Source organism: Lycium barbarum, chromosome 7 (genome assembly GCF_019175385.1).
Source record: "Lycium barbarum isolate Lr01 chromosome 7, ASM1917538v2, whole genome shotgun sequence".
In the NCBI taxonomy this organism is placed as follows: Eukaryota; Viridiplantae; Streptophyta; class Magnoliopsida; order Solanales; family Solanaceae; genus Lycium; species Lycium barbarum.
The window spans coordinates 114,897,376-114,917,828 of record NC_083343.1 but is presented as its reverse complement, the minus strand read 5'-3'; the positions used below and the strand labels follow the sequence as shown (position 1 = coordinate 114,917,828).

Here is a 20,453-nt window from a genome sequence, read left to right as displayed (position 1 = left end):
TCAATAAAACAACGGGAAAGGGCCAAATATACCCCTGTACTATGGGAAAAGGACTAAATATACCCTTCGTTATATTTTGGATTCAAATATATCTCTATTGTTATATTTTGAGTTCAAATATACCCCTACCATTATACTTTCAAACATATATACCCCTCATTTTAACGGAGGGACACATGTCAACATTTTATTGATCTATTTTAAATTAGACCCTAATTAATAAAAACACAACCTATAAACCGGTATCCAATTAAACGACTCATACCCTACCAGAAAAATTTGTCTCATTGAGAGATTAGGTACTAGAGGTTAGCAAATCCCATGCACGTTGCACTCCAATTCGTCATGCCTTAAGTGTTTTTGTTTTCTTTTTTTCTTTTTGCTTTTATATCCGTTTGACTTTAATTGGTCGTATTACTATATTTATCTTTTACAAGTCAACTAAAAGTTATAGAGCGCAACAACATACTTGATAGTATAAAGTTCAGTTGTTTCACGTACTCCAAAAACCGTCTATGTAATTCTCAAAGAAAAAGAAAAAAAAAAGGAAGCCAATAATGAAAAAGTTTCACAGGTTTAGTTATGTTTTGTGTCACTTGGTTTTAGTACTTGTGAATATACATTTCTTTAGAAAGATGTATTATGAGAAGCAAAAGTTGAGTTGGAGCCAAAGAGCAGCAGAAGAAGCAGAAACAGTTGCCTCAATTTCATGTTCAGGACATGGAAGAGCATATATTGATGGCTTTGTTGTTGATGGAAAGCCTATTTGTGAATGCTATTCTTGTTATGGTGGCACTGATTGCTCTTTATTTCCCCCCAATTGTCCTGCTGATGTTGAGAGGTAATATTCTCCTTGCTGCAATCCATTAAACTCATCCAACTCGGCATATCGGTAATCTAGTTTACCAAATATGCCTGAAGCATACACTGGCTATACACTTCGACTGTATAGGTAAGTATATTATATGTATTTTGGTATTCATTTCTACAATACCTATACACTGTGTATATATTTTGTAAACTAGATGGCCGAATGATATTTGACTGGATTTTTTTTTTGAATAACTATCTAATATTCGAATTTTACTAGTTTAACTAATTCAAATTCGTATCACATATAATCCAAATGTACCTCAAGAAAGCTATAAATTTGAAATATAAGTTCCATATATCTTAAAGAACAAACTCCAATCATCAGTTTGTCAAAACAAAAACAAATCTCGCAAACCTGTTTCGCAACATTGTTTTGCACGGATTGCCCTTCAAAGACGTTGGTGTTTAATTTTTGCCATTCGCTTAAAAGTGGCTGAACATACTCCGAAATTTTGGGTTCGAACTCCCGCTCTGTAAAAAAAAAGAATTTCGCAAGGCAAGGCTTTGTGAAAATTCTGTCTTGTAAGGCACAATTTGCCTTAAAATTCTGCCTTAAATTTCTGCCTTAAGGCAGAATTTAGTTATGCCACTCTGCCTTATAAGGTAAATTCTGCCTTAAGGCAAAGGTTTATCTTGCGAAATTTTGCAAGACGATTTTTTTTTTTTACTCTGCTGGAATTCTACAAAGGCCTAACTTTTACCTGAATTGGCCTAATTTTCCTACGAAATTCTGCCTTGCGATTTTTTTTAACTGAGCCGGAGTTCGAACCCAGAACCTTATGATATTTTAGGCGAAGGGCATTAAAGACCACCCCCCGAATAAAGGCAATCGTGCAAATTGCCCATTTTGCAACAAGTTTCAAGCTTTTCCAACAGCACCCATTTATTTTCAAGTTTTTCAACCATCATGAACTTATTGTTTCATGTAAACGAAACAAAATCAGTTCAGAACCTCGAGGTATTTTAGGGGAATGGCAAAAGTTAAAGTCTAGCAATTTGAGGGTCAAAATGTAAAGACCACCCCCGAATAAGGACAATCGTGCAAAGTGCCCATTTTGCAACAATGATATTTTTGCCATTTTTTCAAGCTTTTCCAACAACACCCATTTATTTTCAAGTTTTTCAGCCATGATGAACTTATTGTTTCATGTAGACGAAACAAAATCAGTTCAAACCCAGGGTCAATGGAGCGGAAGGGGAGAAACCTTTGTCTAAAGTTTATTAATAATGGGCACAAATTAAATAATATTTAGAAAGTGGGTACATGTTAAATAGCGGTGCCGAAATAGAGCACGCCATGAAATTTTTGTTAGGAAATCTAGGGAAAATTTGGTCGGATAAATAGTTTTGGGACTGTTTATGAATGTTTAATCACTATTTGAAATATAATTGAAAAATAGTACATAGCTTGGCCCCTGGACAAAAAGACAAAAAGATACCTAGCTGAAACGGTCCCAAAACTGGCTATCCGACCATTAGTACATAACCCCGCTTGGTCCATGTGCAAAACTTCAAGTTTAACAAGTTTTTCCTTATGGGACAAAACTTCAAATATAACAAGTTTTGCCCCATGGGCAACACTTTTGACCTTCAAGGGTTGCCTATTTGGTAAGCGGAGGTCAAAAGTTCAAGATCACCCATTTTCAGGTCGTGTAATTTCCTAAGTTCAAACTCAATGCTAAAATCCCTTGAGTTTGTAGCCGTAAAATCACAAACTCAAGGAAAGAGCCCTTGAGTTCAAACTCCGTATTCAAGCTTTTATCAATTCAACCTCCAGGAATGATTCACGGTTCAAACTTTCACAATCTAAGTGTGATATTCAAATTTCATGAATGATTCATAGAATTCAAATCTTTAGCAGTTCAAACTCTAGGAATAATTCACAGAGTTGAAGTGACGGAGTTTAAATCTTTTACATGTGAAACTCCATGACTTTATCCTTGAGTTCTTAATTGTAGAACCACTAGTATGGTTGGGCTGCTGTGAAATATAAAAACCTCACCCCCCACCCCCCCCCCCCCCCCCCCCCCCACACACAAAGAAATAGAGAGTTATTATTCTCAAACTTGTATATTTGTCACTTATTTCATCATTTATTTAAAGAAACGGAAGTTGCTAATGTGTAATTGCTTGTTTAATTAATATGCAGTGTGGATCCCCTATTCTTGGAACCTTTCTGGATGCAAAAAGCAGCTAGCAGTGCAGTAGTGATATCAGGCTGGCATAGAATGAGCTATTTCTGGCCTAACCAATCCTTCATATCCAATGAGCTTGAGAAAACCATAAGAAAGATACATGCAATTGCCAAAAATGCTATCACAGATGGAAAATACATTATATTTGGTGTAGGCTCTACTCAGCTCCTAAATGCTGCAATTTATGCTCTTTCTATGGATAATTATCCTGCAGCAAAAGTGGTCGCAAAAATCCCTTATTATTCGGTAATTCATTCGTTCTTTTCTACTTTTTTGCATCTACTCAATCTCAATGTTTAACTAGTGGTAAGTATTGGCAGAATACCTGAAGACCCCTTAAATTTGGCGCGTTTTGTTCAATCATGTTCAATCTCTCCTTAAACTATGCCTGGTCCTAATAAATACCCCCTTGTACTTGACTTTTTTTTTTTTTGGTATAATCGCTACCCCTTCAAATAATAACTAGTGCTAATTATCCCCTGTACTTAGCTTTTATATAATCCAAGTGATTTCAAATGACGTTAGGCGCATGAGAGTGTAAAATAACAGTCACATCATATTAATATGATGTGTAAAGAAATCTAAAATACCATTTCCTTTTATATTTAGCCATTCCGACGGCTATTTCCTTATCTCCTTCCATATATCTTCTCTATACCTCCATTAAAATACAGCCTAATATTTTTCTTTTTTTTCCATTTTTCTTTTGAGGGGATAACGATTATTAAAAAAAGCCAAGTATATGGGGGTAATTAGGACCAGTTATTGTTTGAAGGGGTAACGATTATAAAAAAATCAAGTACAGAGGGATAATTAGGACCAAACATAGTTTAAGGAGGATTTGAATAAAACACGCTAAGTTTAGGGAAATCTTTAGATATTCTGCCTAGTTGTACTCAGGAGCGGATGCAGTAAGAGGCCAGGGTGTTCACCCGAACACCCTGGACAAAAAATTACAGTGTATATTTAGGATAAATTTTCTGTGTTCATGTACATATATTAACTTTTGAACACCCTGAACATATATTACAGTGTATATTTAGGTCCAGTTATTTTTCCGAACACCCTGAGTGAAAATTCTGGATTCGCCACTAGTTGTACTAGGTTACGTACTTTAAATAAGCTCGCCTAACTAGTTGTAACATGTTACTTACCTTACTACACCATCATATTGCACCATCATTAAATTAACTTTAATTTATCAGCTTTATAATTCTCAAACAGAGTTATTTCAAACACAACACTATGAGTTTGAAGGAGATTCATCCACGTTGAGAAACAAATCAGACTTTGCTGGAAATGTAATTGAGTTTGTGACTTCACCAAAAAATCCTGATGGGAATTTGAGAAGCCCAATACTAAAAGGCCCAAATGTGAAGGCCATTTATGATCGTGCTTATTATTGGCCTCATTACACAGCAATTCCAGCTCCTGCTGATGAAGATCTCATGATTTTCTCTATGTCTAAGCTCGCGGGTCATGCTGGAACCAGATTTGGGTAATAAAAACAACTTTCAATATTTAACTTATATTGCATTTTTGCATGAAATTAGTAGATACAATACAACAGTGATAATTCACAAGAACAAATTTTTTTATATAAATAATTCTCATGCATTTGTTTCAACAATTTATCTAATGTGTTAATAGCTTGTTTGGCCAAGCTTTTGGGAGGCAGAGGCGGCTTTAAGTAGGTCCGAGGGGTGTCACATGACACTGATTCGTCGAATTTTTTAACTAGATATCCATATATAAAAAATAAATAAAACGAACTTAAAGGTAAAATTAATTAAGTGACACTGCTACAGACAAAGTTGTGCCCTCGTATGTTGGTTGGGTGCTCCAATTTTGAGGCTGAGGTCGTGAGTTCTAACTCCCTCAGACTCACTTTTTTGCTTACATTATAATTTAAATCCTAAAAGTAAATTTTAATTTAAATCCTATATCATTTCCTACTCTAATTCTACACTAAATTTATTAATATGATTTGAGTTGTTACATGGTGACCCCTCTTTCGTTCGAGCAAAGGGCACCTAACCTGAAAGAGGAGTTTATGAAAAATCCTGCGTACGCCACTGTTGGGAGGCCAAAAGTTTTTATTTTTTATATTTTAAAAAGTGCTTATTTAAAAAAAGTGAGGCGTTTGGTCAAACTTTTGGGAGAAAATAAGTGCTTATGGGGAGTAGCAGAAACTGTTTTTCAGAAGCTAAAAAAAAATAACTTTTCCCCAAAAATATTTTTTAGAAAATATACTTAGAAGCACTTTTTAAAAGTTTGGTCAAATACAAATTGTTGCTCAAAAGTGCTTTTAAAATTAATTGATCAAACACAAACTGTTTTTCATCAAAATTACCTTTTTTAAAATTATTTTTTAAAAAATACACTTTTCAAAATAAACTGATTTTAGAAGTTTAAAAGCAGACTTAAGTCATTCATACACATTAAAATAAGGGAAGCAGGAAAAAAGAAAACAAAAAAAAATGATTTTTAGCCACTTCATGGACAAGTTATTTTACGAGAATCAGTAATGTTTTTTTCTAATATCAGACAATTTCTCCATTTTGAGTTACAAAAGTTAATTATTTTGGTCAAACACATTTGTAGCGTAGATCTATGTAAGTCTAAAAAAATTATACTCCGTATTAAATTTTTAAAGAAGTTAAAAACCCTTTTTATATATAATAACACTATACGTCCATCTACTTCACATCAATCTATAAGGAAGAAAAAAAATCTATTGCTACCCTTGAGTTCAAAGATCACAATTAATTAGTTACACAATAAACTCAAAAGAAAAATAAAAATGCAAAATCAATATGGTGACGATTTTCTTACCTATTTGCTGAGTTGTGTCATATAATCGTAGAAATAAAGTCCACTACCCGAAAAATAGTCACTGTTTTGGAGTTTTAAATCCCACAAGTAGAACTCCAGTGTCCTGGTTTTCTCTTGTGAAATTTAAAACTCGAGAACGATAGCTATTTTTTTTTTTATAAGATCAAGAACAAAGCTGTTTTTCAATTACGGAAGCTAAAAAGCGGCTATTTGGGCATTGGACCCTTTTTAATCTATTTGAAGATTATTTTTTGATCTCATTGCTATTCATTAATGAAGGTGGGCTATCGTGAAGGACGTGAATGTGTACACAAGAATGATGGTCTATATTGGTTTGGCTGACATGGGGATCCCAAAGGATGCCCAGTTGAGAGCTTTAACTCTTTTGAAAGTTGTTGCTGAAGGAGATGGGAAGCAACTATTCCATTTTGCACATCAAAATTTGAGGGATCGTTGGGAAAAATTGAGTCAAATCTTCTCTCTTTCTAAAAGTTTTAGCCTCCAAAGAATTCCAACTCAGTATTGCACATATCTTGAAAGAGCCAGAGATCCATCTCCAGGTGACCTTTTTTTACTCAAGAAAACTTTTACATAATTAGTTTACGATAGGCCTATACTTATTGAAAAATACTACTAAATAAATATCAAACCGAGACAAGAAGTAATACATTAAAACCACTACAACCTCATAACAAACCAACGAAGAGGGGGATAGGAATGTTGTGCTTATGGAGTTGTAGCACTCCGACAGGAGTTGGATATTGTAGGCGCGTGAAGGTTGAGGAGGTGGAGGGGGCGATGCGTAAGATGAACAGGGGAAGAGCAATCGGGCCAGATGAAATTCCGGTGGAATTTTGAAAGAACGCGGGTAAGGCACGCTTGGGGTGGCTTACAAGCTTATTTGATATCATTTTTAGGACGATGAAAATGCCCGAAGAATGGAGGTGGAGTACAATGATTCTATTGTACAAGAACAAGGGTGATATCCAGAACTGTAACAATTATAGTGGGATCAACTTGCTAAGCCACACAATGAAAGTTTGGGAGAGAGTGGTAGAACCGAGGGTGAGGAGGTGTGTGTCTACTTCCAACAACCAATTTGGATTCATGTCGGGGCGATCAACTACATAAGCTATTCACCTTGTAAAGAGGTTGGTGGAGCAGTACAAGGAGAAGAAGAGGGAATTGCTTATGGTGTTTATAGACCTAGAAAATGCTTACGACAAGGCCCTGAGGGAGGTTCTCTGGAGATGTGAGGCTAGAGGTGTTCTGACAGCTTATGCTAGGGTGATTCAAGACATGTATCATGGGATTGCACCAGGGATCCACTCTTAGCCAGTTTTTATTTGCTTTGGTGATGGACGTACTGAGACACATTCAAGAGGAGTTGCCTTGGTGCATGTTATTTGCGTATGACATAGTTTTGATTGACGAGATGCGAGGTTGGAGTTAACATGAGGCTCAAAGTTTGGAGACAGACCTTGGAATGGAAAGATTTCAAGTTGAGCCGGGCTAAAACCGAATACTTGGAGCGTAAGTTAAGTGATGCGACTCTTGAAACAGACATGGATGTGAAACTTGACACACAAGTCATCCCCGAGAGAGGAAGTTTCAAGTATCTGGGATCAGTTATACAAGGTAATGGAGAGATTGATGAGGATGCTACATATCGTATTGTGGTGGGGTCGATGAAATGAAGGCTTGTGTCTGGGATTTTATGTGATAAGAATGTGCTTTCAAGACTTAAAGGTAACTTCTACAAATTGGTGGTTAGACCGACTATGCTATATGGGGCGGAGTGTTAGCCAGTCAAGAAATCCCATGTTCAGAAGATAAGAGTAGCAGAGATGAAGATGCTGAGATGGATGTGGGGAGACACCAAAAGCGATAAGGTTAGGAATGTAGATATCTAGGATAGGGTTGGGGTGGCCCTTGTAGATGATAAGATGCGAGAAGTAAGACTGAAATGGTTCAGTATGTGAGGAGTAGAGAGGCAGATGCCTCGGTAAGGAGGTGTGAAAGGTTAGCCATCGCGGGCTTGAGAGGTAGGGGTAGGCCGAAGAAGTATTGGGGAAAGACATGACACAACTTCAACTCACTGAGGACATGACCCTTGATAAGAGGGTGTGGAGGTCGAGAATTAAGGTAGAAGGTTAGGGGGTAATCGGGCACTTTTCTATTCCATTTAAAGAGTTTTAGCATTATTCTTGTACTTTTCTTATTTTGGATCGCTATTACTATCTTAATAATGTGGTTTCTTTAGCCTCGGCTATCCTATTATCTTGCTATTTTTTTTGTTTGTTGCTACTGGCTACTGTTCGTCTTGCTATGACCCGAGGGTCTCCCGGAAACAGCCTCTCTACCTTCCCAAGATAGAGTTAAAGTTTGCGTACAAATGACCCTCTCAAGACCCCACTTGTGGGATTATACAGGGTATGTTGTTGTTAACCTCATGACAAACCAAATTGCAAGCAGAACTGAGATAATAATATAGGTTGCATCACTTGCACCGAATTATCCTGCCTACGCACTCTGTGCTTGTGTTTGTGTTCTAAAAGAGAAATCGTTGTGGCATTGATGGCAGCTTATGCATGGGTGAAGTGTAAGAGGTACGAAGATCAAAACTGCTCTGAAGTCTTCAAAGTTGCAAAAATCATAGGTCGTCCAGGTAGCAGATTCTCTGCTCGAGATCGTTATGTTCGACTCAGCCTGCTGAAGGGTCAGCATGATTTTGACATGTTAATTCGTCGAGTGAAACAGTTGGTTTCCCAAGAACATGAAGCCCGGGCAGAATCCATGTCAGGTTTTTATTAGATGATTATAATTTATTCATATAATCCCTGAGATTTCATCATGTAATATTTACCTGCTATATGATTTAAAATGTCGTGTAAACCTTCCTAGATTTCCAAATTTTGTTTATTGGAAGTATAATAATCTGAGAATAATAGTGCAATAAAGAAAAAGGAGAGGCTAAACGCAAAATATTGATCCAATTCTTCCTGCATTGCACTTAGTAATGTCACACCCCTTTATGCCAACAGGATTAAGCCACCAATAATTCACAGATAAATGAAGAAATGGTCAAGAGAACTGTCTAGTTGCGTAGCTACAGTGTACCTGACACAAATTGATAGTCCAATTTTGAACGATTCAAAGTCTAATCAAGAGGGTGTTTAGCAGCAACTAATTTCTTTGTCCTTTCAAGAACACTAAAAAATATGGATCCTCCAATGCCTATCCAAAGTACTCTTGGTCCCATTCCCTGAAATACAACGATAAATGAATTAGCTTTGCTTGCTTCATCATCGATCGTCATAGTTATATTAAATTAATTGTCAACGTTATATATAGTCATCACTTCCCACAAGAATGCCTTGCTGAACTCTGTTGCAACACTAATAATCCTAGAGCTTTTTATATGAAGTTGTTGAAGAGATTAACTGTTTGAAGGAACTGGTGTTACTTTGGACCTTCATTCCCACCAACAAATGAAAGATGACAGACGACATGTCAAAAATCAATAGACAGTTTTGGAAATAAAATCGCAAGAAAAAGAGAGATGATTGATGATGATGCTTCTATCATATATTATGGCTGACAAACTGATAAGCTATTATGAAAATTTGTAACTCAATCAGTATAAGGAGGTTTATGCCAATTCGTCTTCTGCGCTCTCCTTTTTGGAGGGACAAGATGAAAAGTGGCATTATAATCACTATATTTACAACCAAACATATGCACGTAAGTCATAGGACACGAAGCCACTACCTTAAAAAGAGTAGAGGCTCCTTCTTCTCTTACAATAGTGTTAACACAATGCATAATGCCTTCATACTGCTTTGCTGAACCCTACAAGCATAAAAGAAATAAACATAAGCAATCAGGTTTCAGTAGTGAAGATGTGCAGTTAGACAGACGTGAGGGCACCAAACCTGAACCATCAATCTGGTTTTTATCACATCTAGAGGAGTAGTTATAGCTCCTGTTATTGCACCTGCAATTATTGTAAGATACAAATGTAACAGATCTCTGAAGAACAGAATTTGTTATCGTGATATTAAATGTAGAATGGGCTTAATGTCAGAACTGAGAAGAAGAATCTAGATACAAGCTTTGCGTATTGTTTCTCTGCATCCATTTCCAATTGATTTCTAATAGGAGAAGCTCAAGCTTACTTTTCTCTAAACCCTGCTACCTATAAACTCTAATGCTTCAGCATCTTATGATGCTGTCATAGTAAAGCTTCTAATTGACCCTCAATCCATAGAATATCCCATAGATTGTAAGCAAAAGGCTCTTGTGATTCATAAATATGTGCCGTTTTCATGTGTGTAAGGATACGGACTATTTCACTCTTTGAAGAAGTACATTGATTATATACAGTTGTTTCTTAAGTGATGGATTTCGACAAATATCAGTCTACCAGTCGAAAAGCTAAATGACGCAGATTGTATCAGAGAAATCAGAAAAAATTCAAGACATGTGATTACCTGCAAAGGCACCAATCATTGCATTCTCGGGATCTTTAAGGTCCCTTTTTGCCTGCATAAGAACAAAAGTATGTCTGTTTTCAAAGAATAAGAATATAAAAACAAGTTTTTTTTAATTTATAAAGAGGAGTTTATACACAATCAGTCGGCATACTATTTATGTAAATTCTCCCGAAGCGAAAAGCAGAATGAAATTAAGCAGTTCCACCTCAATGCATAAATAAAAATATAATAAATGGTTGAAATCTTACTCGCCCACTGGTGCTTCAATTTTATTTTACTTAATTGCACGAAAGAAATAAAGGCTGAAAACTTCCGTTGTAATTGTCAACTCGTGTAATCTTTATGTTTGAAGACTAATGGTGAATTTTGTAACTATAGACATTTTAACGATGCAACTATGCTTTGAATTTGTCATGTGTCACGGAACCGGTAATATTAAACCTGATTACAATTGATTACGTGTAAGCATCAATACACAGCCAACTTACAGCTAATTTATACCCTATCCGCATCTGCTCGTATATACAGAACTGGATAGCATCAAATGGTAAGTCTCGCAGTAGAAAAGAACCATAACCCTGCATTCAAGAAAGAAAAAAATGGGTTTTCAAAAGGTTGGGCAAAAAAACCATCATTCAACATAGATATAAGTTTGTGATAACTTCCCAAAAAAAAAAAAAAAAAAAAAAAACCTACTTACAGCATAAAGGCCTCTAAACCCTTCCTTAGCAACAATGCGTCGGACCGCATCAGGGGCAGAAGCAAATTGGCCAGTCTGCATCCTTTGCTTAATTACCTGTAAGTTATTCATAGCTTAAACCCGTGAAGCAATACCAAAACGTAGGATGGGCCAATTATGGTTTCATTACCTCAGTGGGTACACGAACAATAGAAGAAGCAGCTCCGCCAATAGCACCTGCAGTCTAAATTAAGTATAAATAAGCTTTTATACTTCGATATTTGAAATGTGGGACATTTTATTGCTGGCCCTTTTCTTAATTTATTCCCCATAAATAAACGGTTGACATTTTATCAATTGCAATACTTACCAAATGAGCTATGGCACTAAGGTTTTCAGGTAGGCTGTCCAGCAATTTTCTCTTTGCAGGTTCATATACACCAACAAATATTGCCGATGCTCTGCAAAGAACAATGTGGAGTCACAAATCTGCTTTGATGAACAAAAGGAATGTATTCGGAGGAAAGCAGTCCCAGAATTCCAAAAGACTACAATAGTTGAAGGCTGTAACTTGGTTATAGAACCCGACAATGTGTAGAAGATGAATTCCACAAATAAAGATCTAGTGACCATATTGTTGAATGATACAAGTGCAACACAGTGATTTTGTAGGTTTTATAGGAAGTAAAAGATGTTGCGTAACCTAATAGGGAAATATTGGTCATCGTTACCCTGATGCCCTCCCCCCTCCCCCCTGCCCCAACCTCCCTCCCCCCTCTCCCTCCCTCCCATCCCCTCCCCTCCACTCCCCACCCCCGTCCCTGCCTCCCCCTGTTTTGCTTATTGTTACGGGGGAGAAGATAACTAGTTTGGCTTCACCTCAGGTTATTATAAACTCAATTAGGCAAACAAGTATTATACAGACCTATCACACACTCACATGAAAAATGAAAGTGAGTGTCCAGAGTCCCTTTATAGAGCTTTCTCTCAAATGCATGCTCCTATTTTTTTATCAACAAAATAGTCATTATTCAAATGACTACTTCAAGCAACCATACGATTTAGTGATGCTGAAGCCAAATATATAAACTGTCAGCAAAATAAGTTCACACAGTTTAATGCCTTGTTCAGTTCAATTAAGTCTTAGGACTGGACAAGCCTTTTGTACACATAATGTATTCAGAAAGGGCCTGAGTATAATTTTTATATTGCACAATATAAATCGAACAAGAAGCTCATCCAAGGATTCAGATTCAAAAATAAATTATTTGAAATACGGACTACTTACGGTAGGACACCAACAAGATTTCCAGCCAATCCTGAATAGAGGCCTTTCAAAATGATTTGTCCCCCACCACGAACTGCCTAACATTAAAACATGAAAAACTGGTCAAATCAACTAGTATAGTAATTTGAAGTCCTTGTATTAAAGAGATTGATACTCCACTTGGCAGCTTGATGGATGAGAATTAAAAGGTTAAGAAGCCGTTTAAAACTTGTCAAAAGCTAATCTCATTGTCTTAACTACTCCGAATCAGAATGTAAAGTGAAAAACTATAAATAGTTAGTATGTGCTAACCGTAAGTAGTAGTCAAAAGGAAAAACAATCATAGAAGATACTCAGGAAATGTTTAACAGAATAAACCTGCTTGAAGTCGAGTTTTAATTGTATCAATTGGATACAAAGCAGCTTCTACAACGACACCAGCAGCAGCTCCAGCTACAGCTCCCTCTAAAGAAGTCCAGTGTAAGATATTACAATAAAAAAAAGTAGATGTAAATGGTGAAAGTCATTGTTTTGAATCTGTGACTAAAAATGTACACAATAGAAAGCAACACAAAAAGAAGGCTTTGACACTAAAAGCTGCTAAGATATAACTATCAACTACTCTGCCTGGAGGTATATAACGTCAACCCAGCTCATCTACAATCGAAAAGAACACTTAAAGGTGCCATTCAGCAATACCATCTCAATCATGCACCATCATCATATGAGAAGCATAAACTAACAACATTTTGCCCAACTATGTGCCACAATAAGATGATAAAGAAAACACAGATACTAGATCAAACTTCTGACTTATGAGAGGATTTCAGTCACAATTAAATAGGCTTCTTTTTCACCCTCTAAATGCCCCAGTCTTTTCAAAAGCCACTCAAACATGGTGTACATCTAATCTTTTAATAGAATGAGCTTCTAGTCCATAAATAAATGAATAAACTTAGCTTACGAATTCCCAAGCACTGCATCCTCTGCATATGTTTCTATGCAGACTTCATGCACAGTGGTGACCTAGTGCAGACACAACAGATCACCAACGATGATCCCCACATAACACTATAAGTATGCCAAATTTTGTTTCACTTAAAAATTCATAATTTTGTACATAGTCTTGCTATTATTGCGGTTATCCTGAAAGCCATCTGAGATTCTTATAAATAAGTGAAACTGAAAGTAAATGCAAGTAGTCTCAAAGGCGATGCAAAACTTGCCCTCGAATCTTCTATTTTCATCTTTACTTTTTCAGGTTCATATTAAAAGGTTCAATCACACTCTAGTAAGTTAAAAATCTTGATCTAGTCAGTAACGCTTCAAAAAATATTGTGGCAACTTTGAGAGCAATTAGACAACTTACCATAAAGTATGCGTAAGAGATCAAATGGATTCTGTTGTTTGCTGATTGATGCAATAGCTTTCTTTGACTTGTGGTGGGACTTGAGTGCCTCAAAGTTCAGTCTATCTTCTGCAAGAAGAATTTCGTATCCTCCCATCAATCATCTGATTTATCTAACTTCTTCTACTGGTATAGTATATAGATAGACACCTTAACTTGGACTCAACTGACAACTAAACACTCCAACTTTGAGAATGCACACCTCAACTTGTCCCCATTGTATCTCATGGACACCCGACGCTGACATGGCACGTAAATTTCAGAGGTGTCTAGATGATCATTTTGTAAGTTGGAGTGTTCAATTGAAATTAGAGGCCAAGTTTAAGTGTTTATCTAATTCATATGATAATTTATTTTTCACTAAACAATTATAAATACCACAATGAAACAAAAAAGAGGTTTGCTTATCCAGAAGATTCACAAATTCCATAGTGTTAACATAAAATCATGATTTACTATGAACTGAACTTAAACCACGTCAATTAATTAAGTTTTTAATAATTGCACATCTGTCAATTTTAACTCTAATTACAAGCTTCATTATTAAAAATGATTTACAATTCCGAATTTGAGAAACTATATCGCACTCCAAACCTGGTCAGTCTTTAAAGGCCAATGAGGAAATTTAGACACTTGAAACCGAATGGATGCATAATAAACAATGTGAGAACCGGTACTTCTTCTTCAAACAAGGCAACTAAGGATATATTTTATCATTGACATACAGAAAAAAATGTATATATATATATATATATATATATATATATATATATATATATATATAGACTCTTCAATCAAGCAAAGCTTCGTCTTAATCCTAAAATCTAAGCTTAACATGTAGAGAAAATTACCCGGCAATTCCTTCTTCGAGTTCATAGCCATTGCGTAATTGTTGAAGAATAATCAGTAAAAATGAAATCCAGCGCCTGTGCTTGTAGAAAATACTCGGCCAAAATACTCGGCCAAAATAGTCCCTTCGTCCCAATTTAATTACCACTTTTGACTTGGCAAGAAAGAAATTAGTAGTATTTTTATTAAGGTAAAAGCGGAATTTTAAAGTAAAATTGTTTCAAATGATAGAAAGGTGAGTGTTTTTTTTTTGGAGTCCGCATGCTAAATGACCCCAAAAAAAAGAAGAAAAGAACCAAAATACCCCAAGAAAAGAAACTACTACCAAAATATTCTTAACGCAATAAATTACTCTGTAAAGGATTTAACTGTAACGGCTCAGTTATGTTCTTTAGCGCAGTAAATTACTGCATTATACTGACTTGTATAACAAGTCACTAATTCCACTAATTTTTCAGTAGATTCTACTGCCCATCCGTACTTGACTTGATGTAAAGTTGCATGGCGTAATAATTTGTTGCGTTATATGGTACCTTTAAACTCATTCAAACCTTATATAAAGCAGATTTTGGACGAAAGGAAAACACCAAAATTCATTCAACTTCTAAATTAGTAAAAAATGGAGGATGTGTCAACTGTTAAGTTTCTTTGTTTTGGGATGGAGAAATTATTTATGGGTCTAATAGTTTGCGTTATGATATTCCCCCAAATTATCATGTTAGGTTTCCACTCGACCTAAAATATTCAAGACTACTCCAATCCTTGTATAGTAGACTTAAAGTTAGTAGGCGAGAATTTGATTTAACTGTTATAGGGATATCTTTTTCCCCGCAAGGATTAGTTAGTTATGGCGTGTGGAATATCATAGACGATGTCTCTTTGACTGATTATTTGAAGGCGCCGGATGATTATAGGGAATGTATCACTTTGAAGTCCTTGAGATGTATGTCGAGAAGGTCCCCATAAATTGTCTTGAAGTTCCGGCTAGAGCTCCTCAGGAAGCCTTAAATATAACTTATCGCGAAGCCTCGTCTAGAATTGTAACGACCCGCTCGGTCATTATAGTCTTTTCGGTACTTTTGACCTTTCCCCGAGCTTTTTTAGCTCAAATTTGACCCGAGAGAACCCGTTGACACGTTTTTCGAGGTGTTTAAATTTGATTTGGGTGACTTTTTGGGAAAATTGGGCTTAAAGCGAAAGAGAGTTGATTCAAAGTTGACTTTTAGGTAAAACTTTTTTCGGGAATCCGTCAATTCCGAGAGGTCCGGATGGTCTTTTAGAACTTGTGTGTATATTTGGTTCGGTTCCCAATGCACTCGGGTGCATTTCGGGACTTGGGTTAGGAAGTTGATGTGGAGGTATTGGGGGTTGACTCGGTCAATGAGACCTCCGTTGGGAATTTCAAGGCCACAAGTGCGTTCGTAGCATATTTTTAAGTATGTCTGCATATATGGTATGTGAGCAGATGGCCTCGGGTGACAGTCGGGATTTCGGGTTGAGTTGTGAAAACTCTGGAATTTCTGAAGTTTGGTGGCCGCTATGGCGGCACCAGCACCGCGACAGCGGTACCGCTTTAGCGGTACCCTGCCGCTCAAGCGGCCTAAGCGATTTAGGCATGACTGCTGTAGCGGTCATGGGACCGCCAAAGCAGTATGTTGGACGCGAAAGCGGGTGACGGGCAGTTAATTTCATTAAATGGGTGTTAAAAGCCCTAAGTCCCTCATTCATTATTATCTCGACTTTAGAGTTATTGGGAGCTGTTCAAGGTGATTCTTGGGGGAAAATCTTGGTGGTAAGTCCTTCTATCTTCCTTGCTATCCATGATTTCATTATCACATTGATTCCCTTATCAGGCTAGTTCACTAAGAGTTTAAGAATTGAAAGAGGGCTCATTGGGTTCTTCATTCTAGGCTTTGTAATCTTGATTTATTGGTTGAGTTAGCTCTAGTAAGCATAGAATTGATAATTAGAACCTTTTATTGCATGAATTCTTCCTAATTAGTGACTAATTTATGGAATTGGAAGTTAGGGTTTATACCCAAATTTAGGGGTTTTGCCTAGAATCCGAATTTTAGTAAATTGTTGGTTATTCTAGCTTGATATTGATGGGAATTGATCACCTAGAGCTTTAATTTCATGTTGGAACCTTCAGATTCCTAATTTCACCCTTCTAGTTCATAAAGCTCATTCCATGGGTTGGGGATTTGGGTCTTAAATAGAAGTAAGGTTTGATCGATGTTTTTCTTGATTCTAATTTCTTGATTCGAATGTGCTTAAGACTTTCTTTATCTCGAGGCTCAAAGGAAAGGAAAGACTATGGTGTGATTGTGGAGAGCTTGTTGTTCGGCCTTCCAGGTAGGTTACGGTTTACCCTATGGTGAGATTCCGTTTAGCGAAGCATATCTTTAGACGATATTGTCGGAGAATACATGTAAACCTTCAGGTATGAAGTTGGGATGGATATTGTCTTAAGTTGGGCCTTGTTGTGTGATTTGGGGGTTAGTCATCCCGTTGTGTTGTGACTTATCTTGTTCCATTGTTGTTGGCTCGATGCCACGTGGAGATAGTAGATATTGGTGACTATTGATATATCTTGATTATGATATTGTAGTACCTTACTTGTTGTCGTTTGAGACGAGAATAGTGATTCTATTATGGGTTGTTGTGTAGCCTTTTATTGATATATTTGGTGTGCCCATGTGTGGTACTTTTAATATTGATTTGATTATTGACATTGAACTCATACATTGCAAACATTCTCATCCTTCATGATATACTGTTAATACATTGATGATATATCAGGAAACACTGTTATGAGCTGGGATTAGTTGGATGAGAGTGACGTGAGGACCGATGTCCGATGTTTATCCCGGAATCGAGGTATGAGTACTGGTAGCGATTGCCGAGGTTGTTGCCTGAGGGTGCATGGACTTCGCGGGTCCCCCATAGGTTGTGCTACCGAGATGTGATGTTCCATCATCGGAGTACATGTGTACGGTGCATATGCATTGCATTCACACTTCATACATTATCGCATTGCATTGTACTATGGCTTCTATTGTGATATTTTCGTGATGTACTTGTGATATACAGATTCGGATTGAATATATTAAGACTTGGCACATTTGGGTTTAGATGCTATAACATAGGTGATGACGTGTACTTGGTTACTGGCTCGTGATCGACTTATACCTTGTTGATTTACATGTTTATCTTACTTTATTGCCTTGATATATGTTAGCTAATCTTAGTCGGCTCTATGATACCTACCAGTACTTGTTGTTTGTACTGACCTGCACTTGCTACATTCTTTTATGAATGTAGAGTTCCAAGTGGGTTCAACCTCTACTCCTCGTGGCTGATAGTAGTTCGAGGATTGTTTTTTAGAGTCTTATAGGGTGAGCACGAGAACGTTCGCCGCCTTGAAGATTCTTCTTTTATTTATGTCTTACTTGATATTCTGAGACATATTGAGACTATTGATGTATTATTATTACTTCCAGACTTGTAGATTCTAGTTAGATGCTCTTGTGTGACTAGACCAGATTCTGGGGTGCACTTCCTTACTTCCGCATTTTCTGTATCATTATCGTAAGACTTACGTATTTCTATCTCTTCCGCTTGTTTACTTATTTATTCATGCTTTTAAAAAATCTGGGATAAGAGTTTGCTTACTGAGATGGGAAAGGTAAGTGCCCGCGCGATTTAGTGAAAATTGGGTCGTGACAAGAATTCGCAGGGAAGTTCAGCCTGAAGTCGCTAATGTGGAGCCTACTCACGTTAACACTTATCCTGACAAGAGTACTTATGAAGACATTTTGAGGAGTCAGATGTCTCTAGAAGCTTTAAGCCATTAATTTGATGGACAGTGACAAATATTCATTATTATTATTATTTTTTTTTTTTTTTTTTTTTTATTATTATTATTATTATTATTATTATTATTATTATTATTATTATTATTATTATTATTATTATTATGTGTAGTAGCATATGTTTATTATTTGTATGGTAATAGAGATATTGATTGAAATTTTTAGAGGTTATACAACTGATATGAGTAATATCGAGCAGTTCTCTCTATCAGGATGGAACATCCTTAGCCTATCCAACTATTCAAAACGATGCTGCTTCCCCAAGTTTTGGTGCAGTTGATTACTATCGATAGGTGTACTTTTTGAACATCAATAGTATTATATTTGATGTTTAGTAGTTAAAATACTCTATTTTCTTCTGCAGGGAAAATTTTAAACAAAATGAGCTCGTTGCACCAAATGTGTATCATTCCTCAAACCTATGCAATGTTTATCGGTAGGTCCATTATTTTTACATTAAATAATCTATATATTTTGATGTTTGGTAGTTAATATATTTTACTTATTTTTTGTAAGAAAAGACTTTTACTGGATGGTGTTGATTATCCGAATTATATAGAATCATTATCGACTGATAGTGATGGCATACCTAATGCGGAGGAATCAGAGGATGAAGTCCCTGTTTAAGTGAGTGAAGGTGAGGATGATACTAATCTTCAAAGTCAAGTACCACTATTAGAAGTGATGATGCAAAGTCTGTCACACCAGGAAGAACTAAATTCGCAGCACCCAGTTCACCAGCAAGAGTCGATGCCGCAAAGCCAATTTTAGGAGCAAGAACCGATGCCGAAAGAAACCACGATTCAGTGGCATTCCAAGCAGACTCTCTATCTTGATCATCTTCAAGGTCGCCCTGATGCCTTTGTCTTTAATAGGGATGAGGATCATATTTATCAAAGATTGTGCAAAGAGTCAAACGATCTTGTAAAAGAGGATGTTCATATTGAAAAAGGCATGACATTCACCTCAAAAAAGTCATTGCAAAAGGTTGTTAAGATTTTTGCATCCATAAGATGAAGGAGTTCAAAGTTAACGATTCCACTCGAAAATATTAACGATTGGTCTGCAGGCGAAATAATTAAGGTTGTCAATGTATGCTCCGTGGTAAGGCGACTAATGATAAGATGTGGACTATTTCAAAGTTCTATCCAAAGCACACTTGTGATATGGGTAAATGTTCGCATGATCATTTCAATCTAGATATCAATATGATTGATGTTGTACTAGTTGGCGACATCGCATAAAGCCCAACGTACCCCTTCGCTCAAGTTTATTTAAATTTTTATGTTAATATAAGGTTCCTTGTTGCTAAATATTGATATTGAAAATTCTCTAGGTTCAAAATTAAAGACTGCATTACAGCCGTTCTGAAAGTATATCGCAAAATCATAAGTAGGCGAAAGGCATATCTTAGGCGTAGGTGTGCACATGAGATTGTTTATGGAAACTGGGAGAGCTCTTTCAAGACGTAGCCGAGATACATGGCAGCTCTACAACACTTCAATGCTAGTACTGTTGTTGAATGGAAGCTCAAGTTGAAACCTGGTGTGGCCGGTAATATTTTTCAGTTTGTGTTTTGGGCATTCAAACCATGCATTGACGGTTTTGCTAATTGTCAGCCAGTAATCTCAATAGATGGTACACATGTGTACGGGGTATACGACATCAAGCTACTAATTGCAGTTGGAATGGATGCAAATGGGTCTATATTCCCCCTTGTCTTTTGCAATTACAACTAATGAGAGCACAAAGACATAGGGTTTGTTTTTTACCTACTTGAGGCAACATATTATTAGGAATCAAATGGGTATATGCGTTATATCATACAGAAATGCTAGCATATTGAGCAATATATGGGACTTGCATGGGTGGCAACCACCCTTTTCCCACCATCTTTGTTGTTTATGGTATTTGAAGGCAAATTTTCAGAAGGCATATCGAAGCTCAGCACTGAACAATTGGATGTGGGCGGCTGC

The 20,453-nt window shown here is 36.6% G+C and overlaps 2 protein-coding genes across 2 annotated transcripts; one reads left to right on the top strand and one right to left on the bottom strand.

The window, feature by feature from the left end:
* The first annotated feature begins 635 nt into the window (after positions 1 to 635).
* LOC132601787 (tryptophan aminotransferase-related protein 4-like) lies at positions 636 to 8,742 on the top strand. Its single transcript, XM_060314852.1, has 5 exons — positions 636 to 841; positions 3,023 to 3,314; positions 4,274 to 4,566; positions 6,183 to 6,463; positions 8,488 to 8,742. Exons 1-5 carry the CDS (start codon positions 636 to 638, stop codon positions 8,715 to 8,717), a joined length of 1,302 nt encoding a protein of 433 aa, XP_060170835.1. The 3' UTR covers positions 8,718 to 8,742.
* Positions 8,743 to 8,877: 135 nt separating this feature from the next.
* On the bottom strand, positions 8,878 to 14,818 carry LOC132603888 (S-adenosylmethionine carrier 1, chloroplastic/mitochondrial-like). Its single transcript, XM_060317186.1, has 12 exons — positions 14,605 to 14,818; positions 13,715 to 13,822; positions 12,724 to 12,810; positions 12,367 to 12,439; positions 11,449 to 11,539; positions 11,269 to 11,322; positions 11,100 to 11,195; positions 10,888 to 10,977; positions 10,397 to 10,448; positions 9,839 to 9,900; positions 9,675 to 9,755; positions 8,878 to 9,168 (listed from the first exon to the last, which is right to left on the bottom strand). The coding sequence occupies exons 1-12, from the start codon at positions 14,633 to 14,635 to the stop codon at positions 9,064 to 9,066; spliced, it is 930 nt and encodes a 309-aa protein (XP_060173169.1). The 5' UTR covers positions 14,636 to 14,818; the 3' UTR covers positions 8,878 to 9,063.
* Positions 14,819 to 20,453: the final 5,635 nt, after the last annotated feature.

Coding starts and splice junctions, on each gene's coding strand:
- LOC132601787 (XM_060314852.1), top strand. CDS start 636: ATGTATTATGAGAAGCAAAAGTTGAGTTGGAGCCAAAGAGCAGCAGAA. Junction 842..3,022: donor TGTCCTGCTGATGTTGAGAG/GTAATATTCTCC, acceptor ATTAATATGCAG/TGTGGATCCCCTATTCTTGG. Junction 3,315..4,273: donor CAAAAATCCCTTATTATTCG/GTAATTCATTCG, acceptor TTAATTTATCAG/CTTTATAATTCTCAAACAGA.
- LOC132603888 (XM_060317186.1), bottom strand. CDS start 14,635: ATGGCTATGAACTCGAAGAAGGAATTGCCGG. Junction 12,811..13,714: donor TCTCTTACGCATACTTTATG/GTAAGTTGTCTA, acceptor GGACTTCTTTAG/AGGGAGCTGTAGCTGGAGCT. Junction 11,323..11,448: donor TTAGTGCCATAGCTCATTTG/GTAAGTATTGCA, acceptor TACTTAATTTAG/ACTGCAGGTGCTATTGGCGG.